Below are 24,898 nucleotides of genomic sequence, written 5' to 3'. Positions count from 1 at the left end.
TTCCCGCCCCCGGCGCCTGCGCCCAGAGCCGCTTCCTGGTGGCGGCGGGGCCGGGCCGGGGCCGCGGCGATGGCGGGGCCGGGGCCGGTGCTGGCGGCGGCCGCGGCGCTGTGGGCGCGGGGGGCGGCGGGCGCCGAGGTGGCGGCGGCGCGTCCCGGGGCGCTGGAGGAGGAGATCGTGTCCGAGAAGGCGGCGGAGGAGAGTCACCGTCAGGACAGCGCCAACCTGCTCGTTTTCATCCTGCTGCTCACCCTCACTATCCTCACCATCTGGCTCTTCAAGCACCGCCGCGCTCGCTTCCTCCACGAGACCGGGCTGGCCATGATCTACGGTGAGCGGCGCCCGCCCCCGCGGGCATCCCCCGCCCCGCCACCCTTTCCCTGCGAGTCCCGTGCGGGAGCTGCCCCGAGCGCCGGGAGCCCCATCCCGGGGAGTCCCGGCTCTGCGCTGGGCCAGCTGCGGCGCTGGGTGCTTGCCCGACCGCCCGGCCCCGGGCAGCACGAGTGGGGAGCGGCAGCGCATGGTTCTCGGGGTCAGTGCCTGGCGGCCCCTGGCCGAGGAGCTGCGACGGGGCTTGTTTGGTGGGCGAAGCGGTGCGGGGGTGCAGGGGGACACGACACAGCCTCTCGTGAGTGCAGCTGGACGCTGCTGTGTCACTGGGACAGCCCCGTCCTGCTGTGTTATCCTTATCTGGGTGTTGCTGGAGGAAGGGTTGGTTGTTTTCCATATCTAGATATGAAGGGCTCTCGAGGGCAGTTACTCCCAAATCTTTGGCAGTGAGGAACTGGTTGGGTTTTTCCATACAGCCTCGCAGGGTGAAGCTGGCGGGGTCATGGACTACCACGTCACCAAGCACTGGCAGGTCCTACTTAGCTGCTCCAGGGTTAAGAGTGGGGACCTGGGGCAGGACAGACCAGTAGTTGCACTGCTCAGGAGCCTTGCACCCCAGGTTGGATGGGGCTCTGAGCAATCTGGTTTAGTGGAAGGTGTCCCTGCCCATGGCAGGGGGTTGGAACTAGATGATCATCAAGGCCCCCTTCTGACCCAGACCATTCTGTGATCTCACATGCTGGGGGCCAGAGGCTGTGTTTTCAACATGAGTTTAGGGTATCCAGATTTCCAGAAACTGCCCAGGAAGAGTGGAGAGGCCGTTTGGGGGATTCCCCCACCCTTTGCCATGTTTAGGGGCCTACAGAGACAGCAGCCTTCTATCCTGCTGCCTGGAGACCTGTGTGCACAAGCCCCTACCTTTAGTGTTCCTCCTCCGCTGTGACAGGACCTCTGGGAGAGGAGCCCCATGTGTATTCCAACAGGAAGTGGAGCAAGGCTGTGGGTCAGTGGAGTGGAGCTGTAGACATTTGGGTTTTAATGGTGGCCTGTGATTTACTGAGGTGACATGGCCTCAGGTGAAGTGGCCTGAACCAGGGTATGGAGGGGCCATATATGGCTCTCCCTGGGTTATCTGGCACAGCTTTGAGTTCAACCAAAGTAGAGGACTGGGAGGTGTGCTGGGGAAGTGATTAATGGGGCCATGGATCTGTATCTAGGAAAGATTGGTTGAATTGAGGATTGAGAAGGCATCTTCTGCTGTGTGCTGTAGTTAGTATCTGTCCTCTGTGTGGCCCTTGCTGACTGGGGGTGATGTGTGACCACACAGAGTCAGACGTAGCCAAACCTCCCACCCAGCAGAAAGCTTTCATCTGAAGGCTGTGACTGGATCTGCTTGGGCCACTGGCTTTCGTGATCCCAAGTTTTGGTTAATTGGAAGTGTCCTTCCAAATGAAGGGGTGGAGACACTTGCGTCAGCCAACAGCCATGAAACACTGGTCTGCTTTTTCAGGGGTACAAAATACTGCTCCGCAGTTTCAGGTTCTTTCCAGCCATCGCTCAGGGGGGTTCAGCTGTTTCTGGCCTCCTGCCCAGGTGGAGATGGGCACCTCGTGGGACAGGAGCTGTGCTGTGGGAGGATATGCTTCCAGTATAGAAAGTCTTTTCTCTCCTGCTGCCCTAGAGCTCTTGACATGCGACTTTATTCCTTTCATGCTGTCACATTTGCCCTTAACCTTGTTCTTCTTCTCCTGGACATTTCTTCCTCTTGATGATCCTCTCTCCCTGACCCTACCTGAGTTCTCCCTTTATTCTCAGAGCACAACCTGGGTTGTTTCAGTCTCCTGCAGCACCTTTTCTGTCTGATCTTCTGCAGACTGTGCTTAGAGAATTGCTGGTGAAATCAGTAATGTCACCTGTCTGATCATGTGTAAATTCCCAAGTTTTCCCTGGTATCAAGGCTTTTGGCATTTGCTTCTCAGGTAGCGGCAGGTGCCATAGGAGAAGGGATGTATAATTCCCAAGGAGTGGTGAGATGCTATTGTTTTACCGTGACGACTTAAAATCTGCAGGGAAGAAAGGAGGTGTCACTGTCCCTGGCTCCCTGCGATGCTTTTAGCCCCAAGGAAGTTCACTGAAAATGTGGAAGGGGCTGCAAAACACACCCTGAAATCTGAACAAGAGAAGCAATTTGCAAAAAGCTTGTCCTTTTCAGTTTAAAAAACCCAACAACAACTAAGTCAAAACTTTTGCATATATCTCTTTTGGCAAGACACATCAGTTTCCTTGTTGTCTTTGTTTTTACTGGAAGTTATGAGCTCTTGCTCCAGGTGGATTTCTATCCTGCAAATCACACTGTCAGCTCAGAGCTGATGTTCAGCAGCTGGATACCAGCTGGAGTTAATTTCACAGTATAGACAATAGGTGCTTAGTAGCCCTTAAGCTTCATTTCAGTGTTTAAAATGAAGTTCCCACATCTGAGGTGCTCAGCATTTAGGATGATTAATTAAACAATTTAGTTTCAGTTCTTCTCAGAGTCTGATGGCGAATGTGCAGGAACTTCTCCAGAAGTTTAGTTTCCTTGTACTTGTTCCTGCTTGGCCCCTGGATTGTGTGTATTCAAACTGCTTGTTGTCAGGGTGTCTTCAGTTGTTTTATTTTTCTTTCCTTTTGGTGACCAGATTATGCTCGCCTGGGGATCCTGTCTGCTTCCATTGTTGTTAAGTGCTGGGTTTGTTAATATATTAGTCTTCATTTAAAACATTACCTCGGAAATGTTCAACAGCACCTTTAAAAAAAGCTCATGGGCTTTTGGTCTTTTTAATGAAGTCAGGAGAAGTACAATGAAAATAATCTCTTGCACTTTGCATAAAAGAACTCAATTAATTTGCCGGCTTTGCCTTCAGCTTCTCAATTCCTTGCAGCTTTCAGCTGGCAGCTTCCTCCCTGTTGGGTTCCCTCTGCTCAGCTCAGCTCCCTCCCAGGGCTCAGTTTTGTAAAACTTCTGGCAGCAAAAGCATGTTGATACTGGCTCACAGGTTGCTGCTGGGGCCCTGTGAGTGCCGGGAGAGTCTGAACCCTTTCATAAGAGCCTGTCGGAACCAGGAGCACCTACAGGGTCCCCTGGGCTTGCTCCAGGGAGCCTGAGCTCAGGACTGGGCTTGATGTCTGGAAAACTGTATTAACTTTTTCTCAAGTGCTCCTGTGAGCATCGTTGGATAGGGAGGGTTGATCCGATCCAGGATCAGGAGCAGGAGGGGCTGCTGGTGGGGCCATTTAACGTTGGTGGAACAATTGGTTTCCAGCAGAGCAGCAGGATGCTTTCCCTGCAGGTAACTGGGACAGTGTCTCTGTGTTAGGGTCACACTCAGTGCCCAGGAGCAATTTGTATATTTGCACATGGGTGTCTTTCCCCACCTGGCAGCCTCCCAGGCAACCTATTACTAAGCAAGACAAAAAGTCTGATTTTGTGACTCCCAAACAGGGGTCCTTTGTTGCAGTGTGCTTTTATGCCTAATGGTTTTTTCCGTTCCCCCCTGTATTGTTAGTTCAATCCAAGCTGTATTCTCCCACCTAGTTGTCCATCTTGTCCTAGACCTGCCCCTTGATACAGAATGGTCCATGTCCCTCCTGCTGCTGAGCTGTCAATCCTGCCTTGTACCAGCCCCTTGCTTTGGGAAATCCCCTGGAAATCCGCTGGAAATGCCCTGTTCTTCCAAGCCCTATTGGTTTGTTTGAACTGTTTCCCTCACCCTGTGCCTCCTCATTGAGTTAGGTATTGTAAACTCCACCTTGTGCTCCTCCCCAGTCCCTTCCCTGTTGGTTGAAGATTTAAACCCTCCCCTAGATCCTCCCCTGTATAAAAGTCCCTGCACAGCAAGGTCTGGGGGTCTTTTGTCCCTGAACCCTCCTTGGAAGTAAACCTCGTTGGAAACCACATGAAAGACCTCTGCCTTGTCTTTGTTTCTGCCTGCGCCTCAGCACATCTTGTGCTGTAGAGATAAGCCCTGCTGTTTCTCAGATCACTCCTGAGCACAACCAGAAGCCTCAAGGCACTGTCGGGAGCTAGCAGGCAAATCTGACACTGCGTCAGCCCTTGGCAGATATTCTAGGTTTATCTATATCTTTTGTCTTACCCCATTTCTGACCAGAGTGGGAATTTGGCCCTGTCTGGAGTTTGGCTGGCATGCAGGGCCAGGAACAGCTGCCTGAGTAAGAAGATGGCAGAGGAGCAGGGGTGCTATCAGATGTAGCACTGCTTTGGGACAAGGATTAAGAGTGGAGAGGTAGGTGAGTCAGGATCCCTTCTGAATTCAGAGCAGTGACTCCTTCTGTCTGTCCCGCCTTCCTCCTGTGAGGCCTCTCATCTCACAGTGCTGAGCCCGGGTTAAAGGGGTTGCTGGGTGGGTTTCCTTCCATCTGAGCAAGGGCAGGCAGCTGCTGCTTTCTGATTCCTGCATGAACCTCTGAATTTTTTTTTTTTTTTTTAAGAAGAAAGTTTTTAGAAGTCACCCCAGGTGGTTCTTGAGGGTTGCAAAGTGTGGTGTACCTTAATAGCCATAAGCAGATGTAAATAACCCTTTGAAACTCTTTTTATCCCTGTGAAAGATTTTGGTTACTTCTCATGGTGCCTCTAGGATTGCCATCTGGGTGAAAGGAAAACATCTGGGTTGTTTTGTCCCACTGCTGTGATGCCATGCAGCCACTCCCACATGCTCCTGTAAACACATGTTGTGGCATCATGATGAGCTTGACATACTTGCTTTCATTCTATACTTTTGTACTGGTTTGAAAGCAAAACCAGTGAGCCTCCAAGTCAGAAATACAATTTGATAGAGAGAGAAGAAACAAACAATAATAAAGGTTAAAATAAAATAAAATAAAATAAAATAAAATAAAATAAAATAAAATAAAATAAAATAAAATAAAATAAAATAAAATAAAATAAAATAAAATAAAATAATAAAAGCAATAGTACAAAGGACCACTGACAGAATGCAAACCAGACACCCTATTGGTCAGGGTGTTGGAAGCAGTCCGAAATAAGTCCTCCTGGAGTGACAGATTTGGCTCAGTTGGAGTAGAGATGATCCTCAAGAAAGCATCCAGTCATCCTCTGTGACTCCAGTGGAAACAGGCTCCCTTGGTGTTTGGGATTGCTGGTTTTATCCCGGTGGAAAGGCTTTGGCTCCTCCCACTGGGTGGAGCATCTCACAATGGAATGAGGTGATGTTATCAGTCATGTTTGAGGCCTTAAATGGCCCATTCACAGGTGATGTCCCTCGGAGGTGGTGGGTGGAGGAAGAGATAAGAAGGCACTGCCTTATCTGGTGTTATCAGTTGTCCCACTAACAGAAGGCATTTGCCCTCTTCCCCCCCCTAGAGTTACAAGAGATAAAGAACAGTATCTCCCAACTGGTTTCAACAGATGAAAATAGAATACACATTTTTGGTTACATTTTTCAACCCAAGACACATTTTATTTCTGGAGCGCTGGAAGATTACAGGAGCAGAGACTGGCAGAACAAGTAAGCCAAAGAGTTACTTATGGTGTCCCCCCTAAGTGATGGTGGTGTAAAAGCAGCCCTCAGCTCCTCTGCACTGTGTGACGTGTCTTGAACTCTCCTTGCTGGACCTGATGGTGCCTGGTGGTGCCCAGAGGGAACTGTTCTGTGACTGTTGGGGTGATTCAGGGCAGGAGAAAGCCCAGAGTGGTGAGAACCTGGTTGATGGTGCATCAACCATGGCTTAAAAGCATCGGTAGCCATTTAGCTCACCTGTGCTGCAAAGTGCTGTGTTACACCAGGGTTTTGGGTCTGTCCAGTCCTTGAGCTGAGCTGTTCTAGGTCAGCAGTGGTGATTTCATGTACAGCCACTTCCTCTGCCTGTGCTCATGGCCTGGATGCTCTGGTGGCCCTGCCCTATGTGGCACCCCCTGAGACAGGAGGCAGGGGCTTTTCTTTTTGCCATCAGGAAAAATAGCAAATCTTGCCCTGGAAAAGTTGTGGCCAAGGGAGAAGAATTCAAAAAGTGGGTGGCAGATCAGGAACTGGCTGCAGGAGATGCTGAATGAGCTGTGGCCCCACAATGTCTTTCCCAGGCTCTGCTCCCCAAGAGGTGGTGGCACAGGAAGAGCTGGGTGTTCCCATCAGCCGGGGTTGTGCCCTGCCTGTAGGAAAGCACAGAGCAAGGCCTTAATTAAGCAGCAGTAAGGAACGGGAGTGTCCTGGGAGACAAATGGAGAAGCCTTCAGCCTTCAGGTCTGTGTTTAGTTCCCATGTGTCTGAAAGCTTTTCATGAATGTGTGGTTCAGAGATGGGGTTAAGATCCAGGATTTCTGTGGTGGCTCGGGGCCACCATAGTCAAGGAGTTTCCAAACCTTTTTGTGCTGAGGGCTATGTGCAAAGGTGTCTTCTGGGACACCCCTCTTCCCCAGCCTGCAGATGTCAAAACCAGTTGCAGATGTCTCTGCTAGGAGAGTGCTGAATACACTTGAATCTGAATTTGAGACCTCAGACAATAAAAGAAAAATGCCTTATAAATTGCTGGCTTGCAAATTAACACCAAAATGCCCCTACTTAGCAGCTGAGCTGGAGGCAGAGTTGCCTCAAGGGGCTGCCCTGGGGCTGCTGCTTGTGGTGCAGAGCTGAAGTTTGTAGGGGCGAGGAGTAGATCTGGGTGGTCAGCCTGGACTGGGAAACAGTTTTATATGTTTATGTATTTCTATTTCAAAATGTTGTTTTATAAAAACAGACAGGGCTGGGAGGAGGCTGTATAGTGCTGCAGCACATTAGGAAGGATGCTTGCCAGCCTCAGAGTGTTCAGGGAGTTGCTGGGTATCATCTTTAATCCCTGCCATAATGAAGAGTTTAATGTATCAATGTCAAGTTTCAAGGTGCACAGTTTGAGCACATGTGAGCAGCATTCAGCCCAGTAGTGTGAGGTGCTCACCTTAAAAAATCCAGTGTGCCCTCAGTGTTGGCTGTTTGCTGGACTGGAGTGAGTGTATGACTGATTGCTGGGTGGTTCAAATCCTTCAGGACTTGTCCATGGCTGTTTTGGAAACTCCCCATGAGCACAGAGCATTCGCCTGGCTCATGGGGGATGAGGATGGTTCAATTCACACGGGCAGTTATTGGGTTGTGCTTGTGCTCAGCAGCTGAGCAGGGCATCAGGATCCTGGTGCTGCATCCATGCTCAGAGGGATCGTTCTGGGGGTTTGCCGTGGCTTATCTCACAGACCTGTGTCCCTCCCCAGGTGTCCTGGTCGGTGTGGTCCTGCGCTATGGCATCCACGTCCCTAGCGATGTCAACAACGTCACCCTGAGCTGCCAAGTGCAGACCAGCCCGGCCACGCTGCTGGTGAACGTCAGTGGGAAGTTCTACGAGTACACCCTGAAGGGGGAAATCAGCGCCCAGGAGCTCAACAACGTCCAGGATAATGAGATGCTGAGAAAGGTAAGGGAGGCAGTGACTGGAGAGGTGAGCGCTACTTCCCACTCACTCCATGGGAATGGGTCCTGGATCTGCTGGATTAAGTGTTTTTATTTTGGTTTTTTAACTTGTGATTGTGATGAGCAGTAACTTACATGTTGAACACAATGTAATGAAACTCTAGTTTTATCTCATCTTAAGTTAAGCTGTTTAGATTCTGGGATTTATCTCCAGAAGATCCCAGACACATCCTCAGCATTGACCTAACAGGATTCATACAATGGGAGTACAGGGCTTCCTCCATATATTACTTTCTTATTTATGTTTTGTCTTGCAGAATTTTAACAATGCATTTTACTATTGGGGTTTGTTTTGTTTTTTTCTTTCTTTCTTCTCAGGTGACTTTTGATCCTGAAGTATTCTTCAACATTTTGCTTCCTCCCATTATATTTTATGCAGGCTACAGCTTGAAAAGGGTACGTGTCTTTACAGTGCCGATATTGTTAGTTCCTCTGCCTCCAGAGAATTTTTAATACTTGCGAGTGCTTTAATGCTTGCTCAGCAGGCCAAGCTGCGGGGGTGGGTATGGTTTTACCCTGCAAATGTGGGATTGTGGGAAGCAGAGCTGAGAGTACCCCTCTCATGGGGTATGAGGCCATTTAAGGCCTCAAGAGGTCATTCTTGTCTGCCCCTCTGTCCCGGGAAGGGTCAGTGACTTCAACCGTTTCCAGCAGGGGTTTTTGGGGTCAGCCAGGCCATTTCAGCCATCCCAGCTTTCCAAGCACATGGGAGTGTGGGAAGGTTTTAGAAAGCAGCAGCTCTCTGAAATGCTGACTTGGAAGGAGAGGAGAATGATGAAGTTTAGCTTGCGGGAGAAGGAAGGAGGAATGCTGCTGGGTTAGGAAATCAGTTCCCAGGACTTGCAATAGCACCTTATTAAATGCCCAGGTATGCGAAAATGGTAGATTCATGTTTATTAATGCTGCATTAACTGCTGGTCTGGCACTGGGCTGTGCTGGGCACCCTGTGCCTGTCCAGCTTGTGGTGTCTCAGCTGGGTCCAAGTTGCTGTGGACACTCTGGGTGCCTGTGCAGGCTTGAAATAAATTGTTAGCAAAATATAATTTGGTTTTTGGTTTTCTTCTCCTGCTAGAGGCACTTCTTCAGAAACTTGGGATCTATCCTGGCATATGCTTTCCTCGGCACTGCCATTTCCTGCCTGGTGATTGGGTGAGTAGTTGGAGCTGGTCTGGTTCTTCCGCAGGGTTTTGAGCTGTGCTTGGGAGAAGTGTTCTGAGCCTGGAGCTGAAGCTGCTAATCCAGCCCTGAAAGGTCACGCAGGCTCTGCTACTGCTGCTCAGCAGCAGTAAATAATACTATTTACTGTGCAAACTTCTGCTGCGTGGACAGGGTGGTTGCTGTCTAATTATGGAGTGCTCCCTCAGCATCTGAGCATCCCATGAGAATAGTTATTCATGGCAAGGAAAGTTTCACACTTCAGAGAAAATTGTCTTGATAAATCAGCAACTTCAAATTATTGAAAGCATAAACCCTCATAAACTTGAGGCACAAGAGTACAGGGCAGGATCATAAAGATGGGTGTTTAGTGAGCACAGATGTGTTTCAAATTGTTTATTGCTCAGTGCAGAGGCTGCTGGATGCTTCCCACTCTGGATAGTAGCACACAGGCTGACGTAGGGTGTTCTCCACTGTAGTCCAGTGGATTCAAGCAAACTCAGCATCTGCATTATTGGCTCCTCACTGAAAGTTTTGGCCATTTCAGAGTCAGTCCAAGGTGACTTCACTGAACTGTGTTAATGTGCAGCACTGCAAAGTGATTGTGTGATCCCATAAGCCTGGCTGCTGCTTTTCTTTAGCCATGTTGTGCTCCTGGAGGAGTTCTGATCCCAGTTCCCTGCTGGCACCATGTTTGTGCTCCAGTTCAGAGGGTGCTTTGGTGTGTGTGGTCCAGCATTCACCTCCAAGATAGATCATGGCCCTGGGGTTTCACTAGTCTCAGGGCATCCCATGCAGTTCTTCGGTGTTCTGGCATTTGGATAGCTTTAATCTCGTAAATTCAGGGAAACCAACCCTATATGAATATTGTTTGAATGCATTGCAGAGATGTGTAACTGCCTCTTCTGATCCCCAGCTCTGTGGTGTACGGCTGCGTGGCGCTGATGAAAGTCACTGGGCAGCTCGGGGGAGATTTCTACTTCACTGACTGCCTCCTGTTTGGGGCCATCGTGTCGGCCACTGACCCAGGTGTGTTACATGCTTTCCCTACATTTTGGCCTAGTTGAGCTGTGGGGCAGAGGGGAAGAAAGTCTGAAATGCCTGCGAGTTCCCTCCTTCTGAATTTTGAAGTTTAATTTATTTGTGACATTCTTAGAGGTCATATTTTTCTCTGTGCCTTTTAATTTTCTTCAGTTATGTGCAATACAGCTTCCAAACCTCTGCTTTCCTGAATCCTTTTTTGCAGCGAAGTCCTAGGCAGCCTCTCTCTTGACTTTGCTGGGGTTTGGCATTTTGTCTCTTCCACCCTGTTGCCAGAGCTGTGCCAGCAGCTGTTGCAGAACAAGATGTGTAATGTGGGGAGGGTTCAGTTGATAGTTTTAGTTAGTTTAGCTATTTTCTTCTGCTTCCAGTTTGGTTGGATTTTGGCAGGGGCTAATCTAATTGAAATTAGATTAATGAGACACCATAATGAGCAGTACTGAGGACAATAGTGACACCTTGGTTTACTGATGCACTTTATAAATCAAAACTATGAAAAACATGCCTTGTCCAACTAAATTGAAGTTAGTTCATGAGAGCTTGTATGTGGTAGCTGTTTACTTGCATGTTCATTTCATGTAAAAACACAGGGCCACAAAAAGGCCTCTCTTTGCTCCTGCCCTTTGCTGAGCAGGGCTGGAAATCTTCTAATGCTTAGAAATGCTGCAGATGAGCTGTTGGTGTCGCATCCCTTCTTTGGGCTTGAAGTAGGAACAAGAAGATTTCACAGGTAGAAATGGAGCATTTCCCTGTGCATAAATGAGTTAAACGCCCCTCAATGTGCCCTGAGTGCTGTTTGAAAAGACTCACAGAAGTTGTTTGGATTGGCTCAGCCCTCAGCCTGAACTGTGCCTGATGCACCATTACATCTTGTACATTACATCTTGCTCGCTTTGGATGTTGTGGTGTTTCTGTGAGGCTGATGTGCAAAACCTGCTGCTTTCCATTATCCTCTTGGAGCTGCTGGATCATGGAAGAGCTTGAGGGAATGCTGATCTCTGCCATGTGGCAGTAAATCACAGAAACCCCCACATGGGGTTTGAGCCGATGCCTGGCTATTTCCAGTCAGGTCTAAAATGCTGAGTGTCTGTGCTGGCACTTAGAATGTGTTGAATCCAAGGATTTCTCTCAGAGTATCAGGAATGGAAAGAAAAGACAGTTACCATCCTGGACAAACCTGATCCTTCTGGCTTTCTGCAGGCAGAGGAAGGCTCTCCCTGATGCTCCAAGCTAGTGCATCCCTACAGCTGGGTGGTTCATGCCAGCCTGGTACTGTGGCCCAGCCCATGAGCCCAGATCCTGGGAAGCTCAGAGCAGAGTTTGTTTATGTCTGCCTGCAAAAGATTCAATAGGCCAAGATGTGTTTTAGTGAAAGGAGCAGGGAAGTGATGAATCAAATCCAAACCTGAAAGAGCAGAAGGAAGACTATCAAAGAGAGCACGGGGGGCAGCTGGCACCATCGCAGCAGTGGCACAGGTGTGCAGGAAGGCAGCTTTCTAAAAAGGATGTTTGATCTTTGATTACATCAAAATAACAGTACCTTTTTGAATTTCTCTCTATTTTTCTATTTGTCAGTGACTGTCCTTGCCATATTCCATGAACTCCAGGTCGATGTTGAGCTGTATGCCCTTCTCTTTGGTGAAAGTGTCCTCAATGATGCCGTTGCCATAGTGCTGTCTTCGTAAGTGTCTTCTGTTTTTATTTAGAATTGTTATGGGTTGCATGTCAGGAGTTGGGGGGAGCCACTGGGGAGCCACTCGGCCTTGCCTCTGTAAAATAGGAACATGGGTGTTTGCAAGAGCATCTTAAGTGTCCCCAAAAGCTGTATTGACATTCTGATGCATGTCCTCATTGCTTACCACTGCTTGGGATTACAGAGTACCCTTACAGCTTCCCCCTGCAGGATAGGTGGTTTTGTTTTGCTTTTGTGGTCAGCCGACCCATCTATAGGGAAGTTTTTATGTCCCTCTGAAACAGGAAAAGCACCATAGCTGCTTTTCAGCCACAAGATCCCACTAAAACTCCTTGCTGATGGCTTTACTCCTTCCTGCATTGCTTCCCACCCACAAATCCCTTCTTTTGTTTAGTTTGAAATAGCTGGTGAAGCAGCTGTTTCCTTTCTCTCCCCGCTTCCAGGAGTTAATATTCTTACAGCTGGAGTTAATGCCCTTGACGGAACACATGGGAAACTTGCTGCCTTTCTAAAGAATGTCTTATATTCTTTAATATTTTATGTCCTTTACATGCAGGACATATTTTATCTGCGTTTTCACTGTGTTGTCATCATGGAAATTTGTTCGGTAGTACATTATTACCTGCAATGGTGACAGCTTAACATTTAGCTAAGACTAATGGAGAAAATATTTCTGGAGTACTTGTCACTCCAGTGTGCTGGTTGTGTGGGTTTCACTGGAGGCAGCAAGTAACACACTGTGAGCTGTGTATTGTATTTACTGAATTGAGTGTTTCTGTTGAGATTTCTGGAACTCTTTGTATTGCTCACTCTGGCTTTTTTGCTGGATGTGTTACTGCTGGTGCGAGAGGAAAAGCTGCACAGACAGATTGTGTTCCAGAAGTGACCATGAATGAGGAGGGGATGGGGTCTTCCAGCCTGTGTTGGTAGGATCTGGGTGGGAGTGGGTGGATTCAGCTTCAGAGTAATGGAATTCATGGCGGATCTCGGCACGTGTGGGTGATGGCACCACCTGCAGTGATTTGTCTCTTGCTCTGCTTCAGTGCCAGCTCTGTAGCTGTTGCTCTGATTTCCTGCTTTCCTCTCTCCACAAGCTGAACTCAGACCACCCCCTCCCCAAAAGAGGATAAATTGCACCAAGGCAGCAGCTCTGAGTTCAGTCAGCAGTCATTTTATTTTATATTCCCTGCACTGCAGGAAGGGGAGGATGAGGAGCTGGGCTCTTCAGTAGCTTTTGCCCAGTCTGGATGCCCCAAGGCTCCTCTCCTGCCTGCTTTCAGCCCTGGGCAAATGTCTGTTCCTGTGCTGAAGGAGCAGGATCTGTGCCTTTCTGTTCCTGTCTTGGCCTGGCATGGCTTGGCAGCTGGAACATGTTGCAGGATTAAGAGGAATTGAACCCAGAACTGAAAGCTGGTGGGCAGTGAGGTGTCAGAACTGCAGATTGGGAGCAGAGGGGTAAATGCAGCTGCAGGATCTCTACCTCCTTCTTCCAAAGGGAGAATTCACAGGGATTTAACACCACAGGAAGCCCCATGGGAAACCCCATGGGCAGCAACAGGGGAGATAAAGGGCAGCTGGCAATAATGTCTTATTGGCAGTGCAAAAAAACAAAACCAGAAGGAGAACTGTAAGCGGTTAAAATGCAAAACCAACATCCAAAGAGCTGGTTACGGAGGGGAAGTGAAACCAGTCTGGATTTAAAAAAAATGAAACCTGAAAACCCAGAATAAGAGCATGTTGGTGAATGAGAAGTATAAGATGGAATTGATAAAAGGAATTAAATTGGAGAAATCTTCAGCATGCGGTGCAGAAAAATGAGCTGTATAAAAGGCAGTGCAGAAAAATGAGCTGTATTAAAAGCAGGGCAGTTTAGCAAGGGAAATTACCTGCGATGTGTTGGAAAAGGGACCTTTGTAATTTGTTTTGCAGAAAAATGTTGGTATATAGTTAGGGGAGAAAGCTGCAAGATGTGTGTGCTAGGCAGTAAGTGTCTGTTCTCAGCAGATTAAACAGCAAATGTTTAAAGTTCACATCCAGCAGCTTTAACAGAATGAGCCAAGGGATTGCTAACTGGGAAGTTAATGTTTTTGATAAGTTTACATCAAGGAAAGTGATGTAAGAAGTTGATAAATGGGATTTAGGAGCTGGATAAGGGCCCCCCTGTATCTTGGCCTTTCCAGGTAGAACAATGGAATGGCTAATGCAAGGCCTAGCTCATCAGAAATTAGGAGGGAGCAGATTGAGAGACGGGATCAGCACTGCAGACATGTTTGCCCTCTCATCACAAAGGTCTGTTGAGGTCTGGTGGATGCAGAGAATGGTGTTGCTGCTGTGCATGGCACTGTCTGCCTTGGCTACGCCGTGGCATTGCACTTTGGAACTCAGAGCAGTGCAAACTAAGCGTAGTGCATATTAAATGTGGCAGAACGGGAGCAGTTACAGCTCTCTGGGGGACGTTCACGTCAGCCGCCTCGGTGGAGAAATGGAACTTTCCCACCTGAGTGCTTTGTGGTCCCACAGCACCTGGAATTACGGAGAGCTGGTGCCAACCTCCTCCCCAAATACCACCATAACACCACACGTCACACGAGACACGGGCTTTAGTCTCTGCTTTCTAATGTCCAGGAATAATGGCACATCCAGGCCTAGGTGGGGTGGCTGATCACAAACTCTCCAGGACAGGGAGGGTGTGCAGCCACTACACGCTGTGATCCCAGGGGATTGCAGTGTGTTGTGTCTCCCTGGTTCCTCAGGCTCAGTGTTTGCAGCAGTTGTAGCACTTTGCAAGTCTCGTGTAGCATGCTGAGGTGCCTCTCCCTCCAGACTAAGCAGTTTTGTTCTTGTGCTTTCCCTCCTCTTCCAGCTCAATAGTTGCGTATCAGCCGGCGGGTGACAACAGCCACACGTTTGATGTCACAGCAATGTTCAAGTCCATTGGGATCTTCCTGGGGATATTCAGTGGATCTTTTGCAATGGGAGCAGCTACTGGAGTTGTGACAGCTTTAATATCCTTTTCACTGTTTGGGATTTTTTCCAAGCATTTGCATAACAGCTTATTTGCTCTTTGCTGCACTGCATTTCACCCAGATCTGTAATTTTTTTTCCCCTAAATTAATGAAGGATGATGCTTTTTTAGGGGTGGACTGTGTAGCTGTGATACACAACTGGATTTGATACGCTGTTAGCCTGCAGTGTCTCTCCAGATTGTCCTTAACCATTTGTAACGTCACCAAGTTCACCAAACTTCGGGAGTTCCCATTGCTGGAGACCGGCTTGTTCTTCTTGATGTCCTGGAGCACTTTCCTGCTGGCTGAAGCGTGTGGCTTTACAGGCAAGCTCTAGCACAGCCCTGCCTCTGGGATGGAGATATGCAGGGATGATGGGGTCACTGAATTTTGCCTCTCTCAGTATTGATTGTATCCGGGGCTTTCCCTAGGCTTGTAGAAGTTTAGTGGTTCTGGGTTCTGGGGTTACTGCATTAAGTTCCACAGGCCTGGTGTGCAGGTTGGCTCCCTTTTGCTGACCAGGAGTCTAATGTGATGCTCTGCTCCCCAGGTGTGGTGGCTGTGCTCTTCTGTGGGATCACGCAGGCCCATTATACCTATAACAACTTATCTACAGAGTCCCAACACAGAACTAAGCAGGTGAGAACTCCTCAGATGCCTTCAGCCTCTCTGAATTTCAAATTCAATATTTTTTCCTTCCCTTCAGCCAGAAGTAGGTGCATCTGTCTTCTTACAGCTGCATTTCACTAGGATTGCTTCTGCAGAAGCATTTATTGCATGATGGATGGGCTAACATGCTTTTCTTGTTAAATCTATATTATGTCTAACTCACTTTTAATTTGTTTTTCTCTTTCAGTTGTTTGAGCTTCTGAATTTCTTGGCAGAAAACTTCATCTTCTCCTACATGGGACTTGCACTGTTCACCTTCCAGAACCATGTCTTTAACCCTACCTTTGTGGTGGGGGCCTTTGTATCCTTTAGAGCCCAATTTATAATACAGAAAGAAAGGGAGAGGTGCCTCATTCCGTTTGTATTTTTCTTTCAAATGTGTGGGTTTGTGTTTTTTCAATCAGTCTAGCTTTATTTTAAAAAGGGGATTTCTGCCACATAGTGATGCCTTTGCTGGTTATTTTAAGAAGACAGAGATTATTTTCCCAGCTTTTCTGCTGGGTTTTTTTTTTCCTGTCTTCTCTCCTCCTGTGGGCATCTGAATCAGCTGCTGTAGGGAGACTCATCATTCAGTGTGACCATGATGCCAATGCCAGGCATTGTCATGTGGCACCAGGAGGGGCTTTGCAAAGGGGAGCTGGCTGGTTTAGCTATTTATTTCCTCTTTTCTCTGCTAGTGCACTTGGTTAACCCTGAAAAAAAGCCTTTTTTTGGTCAAACAGCACAGTTACAGCTACAGTAGATGCCTCTGTATGATGTCATTAGAAAGGATTTCCTGTTCTGCAGGCTGGTGCTAATGGAACAAGGGCCCTGGTATGTCTCAGAAAAACAAGAATTTTGAAGGAATTTTTTTCACATCACAGGAAAGCCAGTTAAATGTACAGAACTATTTTCACCCTTTGCCAGCACTGATGTGAGTTTATACTGGTAAGCAAAACATTTTTGCCAGTGCTGGGCCGTGGGCTTGCAGCAGGCTCAGCTGAATTTCCCTGATCAGCTTTTGTGGGGTTGCAGTAGGGCAGAAGGGGTGGAGAACAGAGAAATGCCATTTGGGCTGTTATGTTGGAATTTTGTGCTGTGCCTCTTCAGTGGGAACTGGCTAACTCGCTGGTGAAATAGCTCATTCATGAGAGAGATCATGAAATACGTCTCTTATGCAAATTGTGATGTTCAGGAAAGAACATAAAAGCTAGAAGCATTTTCCATATTATTCAAGGCTGTGCTGAATACTGTCTCCAAGATTATTTTTGCCATCTGGGTGCTGGTATTAAAAGACACAGCTTCAAAGATAAAAAGCAATATGAAGGGGCTGGTGATTCTTGTATCTCGCAGGCTATGAAAACAGAAAGAGTATTAGATTTTTTTTTTCCTTCTCAACGGCTGTTGCTTTCATTTTGCTGAATAATCTTTGGGAATAGGACTTGGCTTAAAGCTTCAAACCCAGCTGTGAAGTGTGGCATGCTGGGGAATGTCAGAGGGGTTGTCATAACTGTGATAACTTGAGCTACGCAGAAGACAAATAATTCTTGGGGTGCAAAATGGACCTGGCAGCAGAGAGTGTACCATGGGAAATGGTGGATTTTCTCTCCTGTCACTTGTCTAACATGTCGCTTCATCATTACCTTTGTTTATTTGTGCTTGTCTCTGTATGATATTCCTGAATTGCAGTGTGTGCTGTGTTTCAGCAGGGCAGTAGCCTGCTCTTCCCACAGTGCTGTAGCACTCAGAGCTGGGTTATTTGCTTTGCATCCAGAGCACCAGCATTTCTGCGGCTCCCGGTTTCTTTTTTGGGCAGTAGAAACTGGCTCTCTGTGCAAGTGGGATGTGATGGGAGATACAGGAAGAGCAATTTCCTTAACATGTGCAAATACAGCTTGCTATCTTCCTAGGAAGAGCTGCCAATATTTACCCACTGTCATTTTTACTGAATTTGGGGAGAAGAAATAAGATTGGAACGAATTTGCAGCACATGATGATGTTTGCTGGTACGTTACTGCATCCTTCCTTTGACTTTGTGGCCCACTGGCACTTCCTTGCCCCTGAGCACCTGAAAATACTCCTTATTCAACTCTAAATCTCTTATGGGGAATGTCTGGAAGGGAGACTGGGCAGGAAGGGACTCAGTGGTCTGAGATGTAGGAATGAGCTCCTCCTGTCCTGCTTCAAGTGCATGGCATGGGGCAGGAGGAGGGTTTGCCTTTCTGGGCTCGGAAAGAGGGGTGACAAAACCATCACAGTTCTCTCCTGGTGGTCCCAGCAGAGGGGCATCAGGATGTAAACCCCAGGTGGGAAGCTGGCCATGGGGATGGCCTGTGCTGGGGGCTGACACAGCTCCTGTGCTCTTCCTTCCCGCAGGGCTGCGCGGAGCCATGGCCTTCGCCCTGGCCATCCGTGACACGGCCACATATGCCCGGCAAATGATGTTCAGCACCACCCTGCTCATCGTCTTCTTCACGGTGTGGGTGTTCGGCGGGGGGACCACGGCCATGCTGTCCTGCCTCAACATCCGGTCAGTGCGGGGCTCCCCGGGCTCAGCACGGCCTCCCCCTCGGCCTGCTCTCACCTCAGGCTGTGCGGGTTTTAGAGACCAGGGGCAGATCTCTTGGATCCCAGCCCTGGCACAGCGTGACACTGTGCTTGTTCTCTCCTCACAGGGTCGGTGTGGATGCGGATCAGGAGAATGTGGTGAGTGTGCTCTGCTGGGCACCTCTGCAGAGGAAGCTGCACTGCACCCTTAGGGCAAGGGTTACATCCTGACCCTGTGAATGCCTGTCTGTCCTCTGCATCCTTCCAGCTGCAGGAGTTTTTAGCTCCCCCTGTGAAAGAGTTCGCAGTCAGTGGGAGTCACAGTTTTTCTGTGCTCTCTGGTTTTCGTGAGCCTTGTTTTGACTCAGCTGGAAAGAAGGGCACAGAAGCAATGTTGGACTATTTAGTCAGTCCATATTGCTGCTGCAATAGATTCAGTCTCTCCCTTGCTTGGTTTGAAATAAAACCCAAAGTGAGCATGACATACAGGCTCTGGCTTGTCCCAGTGTCCAGGGTGATACAGAAACACCGTTTACTGACTCACTTTATGTATCATCTTCTGCCCCACTTTTACCCATGGGTACCCTCAGCCCCTGCTTATCCCCTTTTCCTTTGTGTAGTTATGTGTCAACCACTGACCACACTGAGATCAATGCTAGAGCCTCACAGCCCTGGGAGTTTTCCTGCCTGGTAGTTCCAGCTGTCTCATTCACGTGTCTGCAGCCTGGTTGTGCTGTGGCTGTGTCTCTCCTTGGTTTCAGTGTGGATTGTGCACCTTGGAGATTCATTTTATTCAGAGCCATTTATTGAGCTGTTCACCTCCTGGAGGGAAAGCATCAAATGCATCAGGCAGCCTAGGGCCATAAATCTGTAAGCCAGATTTCTATGAAATCTGTAATTGTATTCATAGTCCCCTCCACACAGTTTTATATTTTTTTCTCTGACTGAAAGGAGGCCTGGAGTTCCCATAACGCACGGTTATTTGCATGCAGCAGTGTCGGGCAAGATCTGATGGAGGTTGGATCTGTCAGTCACTATTAAATGTGATGCCTGGCTGCAGCTGCTGGCTCTGGGGCACTTTAAACCTTGGGACCAGACACCAGAAGGCTCTAGCAGCAAAATGGTCACTGTGTGCTTTGATACCACCTCCCTGAGGCAGTTGAATGCAGCTAAATGCAGCCTATTGTGGTGTGAACATCCTTATACACACGACAATCCAAAGGCTTCTTCTAAGAGCCAGTGGGGAAGTCTGTGTCTCCTTGTGTCCCCTGGGGATAATCCAGTGTCCTGTGGGATCTCCTGGCCCTGATCCAGGTCATGGCGTGTTGTCCTGCCCCTCTTTACTGTTTTGCTCTCCCACAGGGTGTCCCAGAGAGTGAGAGGAGGAGCACGAAGGCTGAAAGCGCTTGGCTTTTCCGCATGTGGTACAACTTCGACCACAAGTATCCTTGGGCGGCAGTCGGTGTGTGCTGTGCCACATCCCCCTGCCCAGACACCTCTCACTGGGACCATGACTTGCTCCCTGCTTAGCAGAGGAGCCAGTGTTTGCTTTCCTGTGACATTGCTGCCTTTTGGCTTGCACCTACTCATGTCTGTGGCTGTGATAAATGACAATTTCCACGCTCTCTCAGTGAGAATGCAGCAGCAGCTCCGTTCAAAGCTGGGCTCTCCAAGATTGGAATCCTGGGCATCCTTAATCCCCGGGGCAGGTGGGCAGGAAGGGATGGGGGTTTTCTTACTTGCAGTCCCTCTTGGTAGATCTGTGCCTCTCCTCCCTTCCAGATGCTGTGCTGTGAATTAGTGGAGGAGCAGTGTTAGGCTGAGGGGCACAGGGTGGTGGGAGAAGTGACGCTGCTGAGCATCTTCCCAGGACTATGTCCTTCTGTATTTGGATGCATGCTCGTTGCACACCATTACAACTGTGCTTCCATGCAGTTGTGTTTCTTTTCTTTCTGTGATTTCCTCGCCATGCTGAGTCCTTCAGTGCTGCCCTCCCAGCCGACATGGTCCATTCCTCTTTTTCCCTTAACCCTCTCCATAGCTATCTAAAGCCTCTCCTGACACACAGTGGTCCCCCGCTGACCACCACACTCCCAGGGTGCTGTGGGCCTGTTGCCCGGTGCCTGACGAGCCCGCAGGCGTATGAGGTGAGTCCTTTGGTTTCCTTTCTGTCACAGTGTTGTGGCTTTGATGTGTTTTTGTTTCTCGTTTGGATGCTGCTCTGCAGCATCAAGCTAGGAGCATGAGGGAAATCAGGTGTTTGGGCTGATGGATGAACTAATTCCCACGAGTATTTTACTTTTCCAGCCTGCTGTTAGGTCATGAAGGGGTTTGTGGTGTATTCATGGTGGTTCCCCAGTGACTGACTCAATGAAGTTGTCACAACTGTCCTTCCCCAGGCCCAGCTGGGAGGACACACAATTCCCTATCCCCTGCTTGCTTCCAGCCTTACAGCTGAGCCATTCCTGCAGCCCTTTCAGCTGCAACACTCACAGTCAGAAAGGTAGCCAGCATTGCCATGCCCAGGGGCCCCGTGCAGTGGCAGCTGTCCATGCCAGGAGTCTTCTGCACAGTATCAGCATCAGGTTCCCTTTCAAACCAGACACAGCTGTGATGGGTCATAAAAGCAATTCCTGTGCTCATGAGTATTTGGTCCGGTCAAAGCCACAAATCTTGCATTTCCCGAGTACCTGGCTATGGCACCAGAAAGAGACCTGGGAGAGCCCTTTTAGGCAGTCTGCAGAGAAATTCTGCGTGTTTTGAGTCACCTGGGCTCTGGGATATGTGTGTGCCACATCTGATTCTGGCCACGGCGCAGGAGAGCCTGTGACTCGGTGCCTCTGTCTCTGCTCAGTCACCATCACCATGCAGTTGTCAATAGCTGTTCTGGAAGAGTTTAACAGCACTTTCCTCCTGTTTCTTCCCCAGAACCAAGAGCAGCTGAAGGATGACGACTCCGACCTCATTCTGAACGACGGCGACATCAGCCTGACGTATGGGGACTCCACGGTGAACACCGACCCGGTGGCGTCCAGCGGCACGTCCCGGCGGTTCGTGGGGAACAGCTCGGAGGACGCTCTGGACAGGGAGTTGGCTTTTGGGGACCATGAACTCGTGATCCGGGGAACGCGCCTGGTCCTGCCCATGGACGATTCGGAGCCCCCGTCAAACATCCTGGATAACGCTAGACATGGTCCGGCATAAGGTCACTTGGGTTAATTGACAGTAATATTTGCATTTATGATCAAGAAGTATGTACTACCTAAAGTCTAATGCATGTCTCAAAATGTCTAAGCTGTATAAATATTATTTATATGGTGTCAAAAGAATATAAATATTCTCTGCCAAGCACTTGTAAAGAACAAGCTGCAAATTTAAGTTAAAAACTGTGTTGACTGCACTATGTAGGGTGGAACTGTTGTAGCGTAAGAGTCATTTGCACACAGTGAGCTTCGTTAATGTGTGATTTGATGAAGGGTTTAGTTCCCAGCGGGCGAGTAAAGGAGCTGTGATTCCCTGTTCATCCTTTGAACCTTGGAGAGGAGGGTAGGGAGTCGCTGGTGAACAGTGGAAATTGCTTTCAAGTCTGACGAGGATTGTTGAGTTTCTTTTGGTCTCTGATCTTTGGAATATCATGTTTGAAGTATCAGCAGAAAATCTGCCCACAGGCCCTCTGGTGGATCAGCCAGTGGATGGGGATAAACTTGTTTCACTGTGGGAACCTGGAGACTTTCTGCTTTTTAGTGACCCTCTGCCCAAGCCCTGCTGTAGTGGGCTCTTGGCAGACCCTGGCCGAAAACTGGCAGCAAGGGATGCGGGTGTCTGGCTGCTTGGATGGAAGCAGGAGAGAGGGATGGTTGGTGTCTGTAGTAGTGTTCAGGAGAAGGAGGCGATCCCACAGAAACTACACCAGGCATGCACAGATTTTAGGTCTGAGTCCATCTTTCAGCTGTGGCTCAAGCAGCTTTCTAGAACCAGCCATCAGATTCTCTTTTAGGAACTAAATTTCGCGTTTGGGAAGCGGCCGTGTCCTTGCGCAGGCCGATCCCTGTCCTGCAGTCGCAGATGTAGCCAAGGTGTGCAGAGCTGCTGCAGCTGCACATGGGGCTGTGGAGCCCAGCCAACCTCAAACTCGAGCTTTAGGGCTGCAGATCCACACGGTACCTCCGGACCTCTCCAGGGGCATCCAGCTGGTACTGAAGGGGAGTTGTCTGTCCGTCTTCCCACAGAGTCAGAAACCATTGCACTTTGTTTGGTCACTTCTTAGCATGCTGTGTGTCTGCAGTCCCCACCCGACCTTTCTTCTGTCTCTTATCATTTAACGAGAAATGTTTGTGAGTTGATTTTTGGTTTTAATTTACATTTTCATTTTTCAAGGAAGAGCACAGAACAATTTGCAATTTCACACTAGAGTTAAAGGATTTATTCTGTAGTTATGGGAATGGCTAAAGGTGCAGTGAAACTGTTAACCCTGACATCTTTTTTCTCCTGGAAAGGGGGAATCATGGAAATTTACTGTATGTAATTTTATTGTCTGTTTTATCTACAGTTTTGCTATACCAACCTTTCAGGGTTACTGGTGCACTACAGGTCCATTCTGGAGTTAACCACCTCCAGAGGGCTTAAACAGAGGTATTTAAAATGAAAATACATGAAAGAGAGCCAGGTGAGTCTGAGCGCTCACAGCTCCCATTAGCTGTCTTTGGAACAAACTCTGCATCTCTCAGGATGTGACCCTGAGACCTCAGAGCAGTGTCCCCACAGCTGTTTTCCCCAGCACCACTTGAGACCTGGAGGAGACAGAAAATCCAGAAGTTTCAAGTGTATATGTGTAGCTGAGAAAATAAATCTACACGGTTGTTTGGGTTTTTTTTTATTATTTTCTCAGGTCTAAGTAACATTGCCTTAAATTTATGGATGTGAAACAATAATTATTTTGGCTGTTTATCCCAAGAAAATGCTTTCTTTTTCCTTCTGAACAAAATGTGTAAGTGTTGCCATAGGACTTTGCTAGAAGGGGATATTGCTCTGTTTATATTTGGGTATATTTGGGGCATCTTCCTTGCACCTGTAAATGGCATCCCGCTGTTAACAAAGTTGGATTAGCACTGGCCTTTGTTTCCTACTATGCAGGAATTCCATAAAGTGAGTGTGCATTTTATATGATGTCTGTAACTTAACTTCATGTGTTAAAAAAAAAAAAAAAAAAAAAAAAAAAAAAAGGAGAAAAAAAAGAGGTAGGAACCTGTTGATTTTAGGTTTACTCATCACTTCCACATCCTGTTTTTTGTTTGTTCTGCCTTTTTGAAGAGGTATGATAAATAACTGCCTCTTGTTTTTTCCTGTATAGCCTGGCTATGAATTCAATTTACAGAGTTGGTGCAGCTGGAGGTGCAAGACAGTTCTGCTGTCCCAAGGCTCCCTCCCAGGCATTCCCAGCTGAGGTGCAAATTTGCTGCGAGGTGGCCACCAGCTGATGTTTTCCTATGGCTGTGGTAGCATTCCTCTCTTTCTCTGACCCTTTGACTTCGGTAATTTGTCCACTCACTGTAAACTTGCCAACACATTACCCATAAACCTCAACTTTTACACCAATAATAGTTCAGTTAGTACATGAAAAGAAAAAAAGTTAACCAATGATGATTTTACAGATTACGTTATGACCCATATATAATAGAACCAGGACTGTTTCGAGTAGCCTTAGTCGATGAATGAATCTAAGCTTAAATTCATGAGTGATTTCATAAATGAATGTGATTCATCCTCAGCTGATTATTTTCTGTGCTGGGCTGCAGCAGAGCATGCAGGAATGCCTGGTGTGCAGAGGCAGAGCTCCGATGCTTTGTGCTGCTGATGGAGTTAAGGATACCTTGGAGAATCAGGGCCTGAGACCTTTGCCAAATAGATAAGACAGCCCTGAGGACGCAGTTTACAGCCCCCACAAAGATTTAGAGAAGGTGCCCTTCTTCTGTAAATTGAATTTTCATGGTTTTTGCACATGAAAAAGCATTGTAGGTAAAGTTATGATTTGTACTGGTACTGTCGATTTGTGTAGTAATGGCATTAACCCCGTAGCTATGGTGTTTGTGCAGCTGATCTGTGATAGCTGATGATCACTATTGGACCTTCTGTTTACACTGACTAAATCCTTTACTGTTGCGTTGTACTGTGAAAGAAGGATTATGGGCCTATAAAAGATTTTTTTTTTTTCCTTTGGAATTGTGTGTACTGTTTCATTAATTCACACAGAAATAAATCTGTAGCAAAGTGACGACGTGCCACTTGACCTTCTGAGACCAGTTTGTTCATGGCCTTTGGCAGCAGCCACGGATGCTGGATCCCAAGGACTGGAGGGCAGCTGGGCTGGGGTGCACACTGCCTTCAGCCCAGCTCCTGAGGCACACCTTCCTTGCGGGAACAGTGCTGGGGAGCAGAGCCGTGATGGTTGCCAAAAGCTCCTCCAGGAGCAGCAAATCCAGCTGGGACAGTGCTGCCCACTCCCAGCGCTGGGGCAGTGAGAGGACTTGCACTGAGGCATCACCATGGGGTGTTTGCAAAATCAAGGTTCCTGAGCTTTCCCAGGCTTTTATATCCTCTGGGACTGTTGAATTTGCACTTGGGCTTGTGTCTGGTGGTTCTGACCTCTGACTCCCACCACACCATTTTTTTTGGTGCCACGTGCTGGAAAAGCAAGTTGTTCAAGTGCTTTACAATCCTTCAGTGCAGAGGGCACCTCAGAAACTTCAGGAATCTCTTTCTGAGGACTTTGGTTCGCAAAGGACAGCTTTCATCCCTTGGATGGTGTAAAACCACATTGTTACAGCTCTGCCTGGATGCAGGGGGTGGCCCTGATACTTGTGTAACATGCTTATCTCCCACTCATAGCACTGGGCAGCCAAGGGGTGTCTGTGCTGCTTTCCAAAGGGATTGTGGCCTTTGTGTGGGGTGGTGAATCCTGTGTTGCTGGG

At 48.2% G+C, this 24,898-nt stretch overlaps 1 protein-coding gene across 1 annotated transcript; it reads left to right on the top strand.

The window, feature by feature from the left end:
- The first annotated feature begins 36 nt into the window (after positions 1 to 36).
- On the top strand, positions 37 to 24,209 carry LOC134563980 (sodium/hydrogen exchanger 6). Its single transcript, XM_063422464.1, has 16 exons — positions 37 to 331; positions 7,586 to 7,785; positions 8,160 to 8,237; positions 8,914 to 8,990; positions 9,913 to 10,025; positions 11,613 to 11,718; positions 14,594 to 14,735; positions 14,956 to 15,061; positions 15,286 to 15,374; positions 15,592 to 15,705; positions 17,278 to 17,389; positions 17,760 to 17,913; positions 18,059 to 18,089; positions 19,293 to 19,372; positions 19,972 to 20,077; positions 20,859 to 24,209. The coding sequence occupies exons 1-16, from the start codon at positions 70 to 72 to the stop codon at positions 21,132 to 21,134; spliced, it is 2,046 nt and encodes a 681-aa protein (XP_063278534.1). The 5' UTR covers positions 37 to 69; the 3' UTR covers positions 21,135 to 24,209.
- The last annotated feature ends 689 nt before the right edge of the window (positions 24,210 to 24,898 follow it).

This window comes from Prinia subflava, chromosome Z (assembly GCF_021018805.1).
Source record: "Prinia subflava isolate CZ2003 ecotype Zambia chromosome Z, Cam_Psub_1.2, whole genome shotgun sequence".
Taxonomy (NCBI): Eukaryota; Metazoa; Chordata; class Aves; order Passeriformes; family Cisticolidae; genus Prinia; species Prinia subflava.
Note: the sequence above shows the minus strand (reverse complement) of the source record. Positions and strands in the feature narration are given on the sequence as shown.

Excerpts from the sequence above, each read along its gene's own strand:
- LOC134563980 (XM_063422464.1), top strand. The coding sequence starts at position 70 with ATGGCGGGGCCGGGGCCGGTGCTGGCGGCGGCCGCGGCGCTGTGGGCG. Across the intron at positions 7,786-8,159 it reads ATAATGAGATGCTGAGAAAG|GTGACTTTTGATCCTGAAGT; the intron begins GTAAGGGAGGCA and ends CTTTCTTCTCAG. Across the intron at positions 15,062-15,285 it reads TGAAGCGTGTGGCTTTACAG|GTGTGGTGGCTGTGCTCTTC; the intron begins GCAAGCTCTAGC and ends TCTGCTCCCCAG.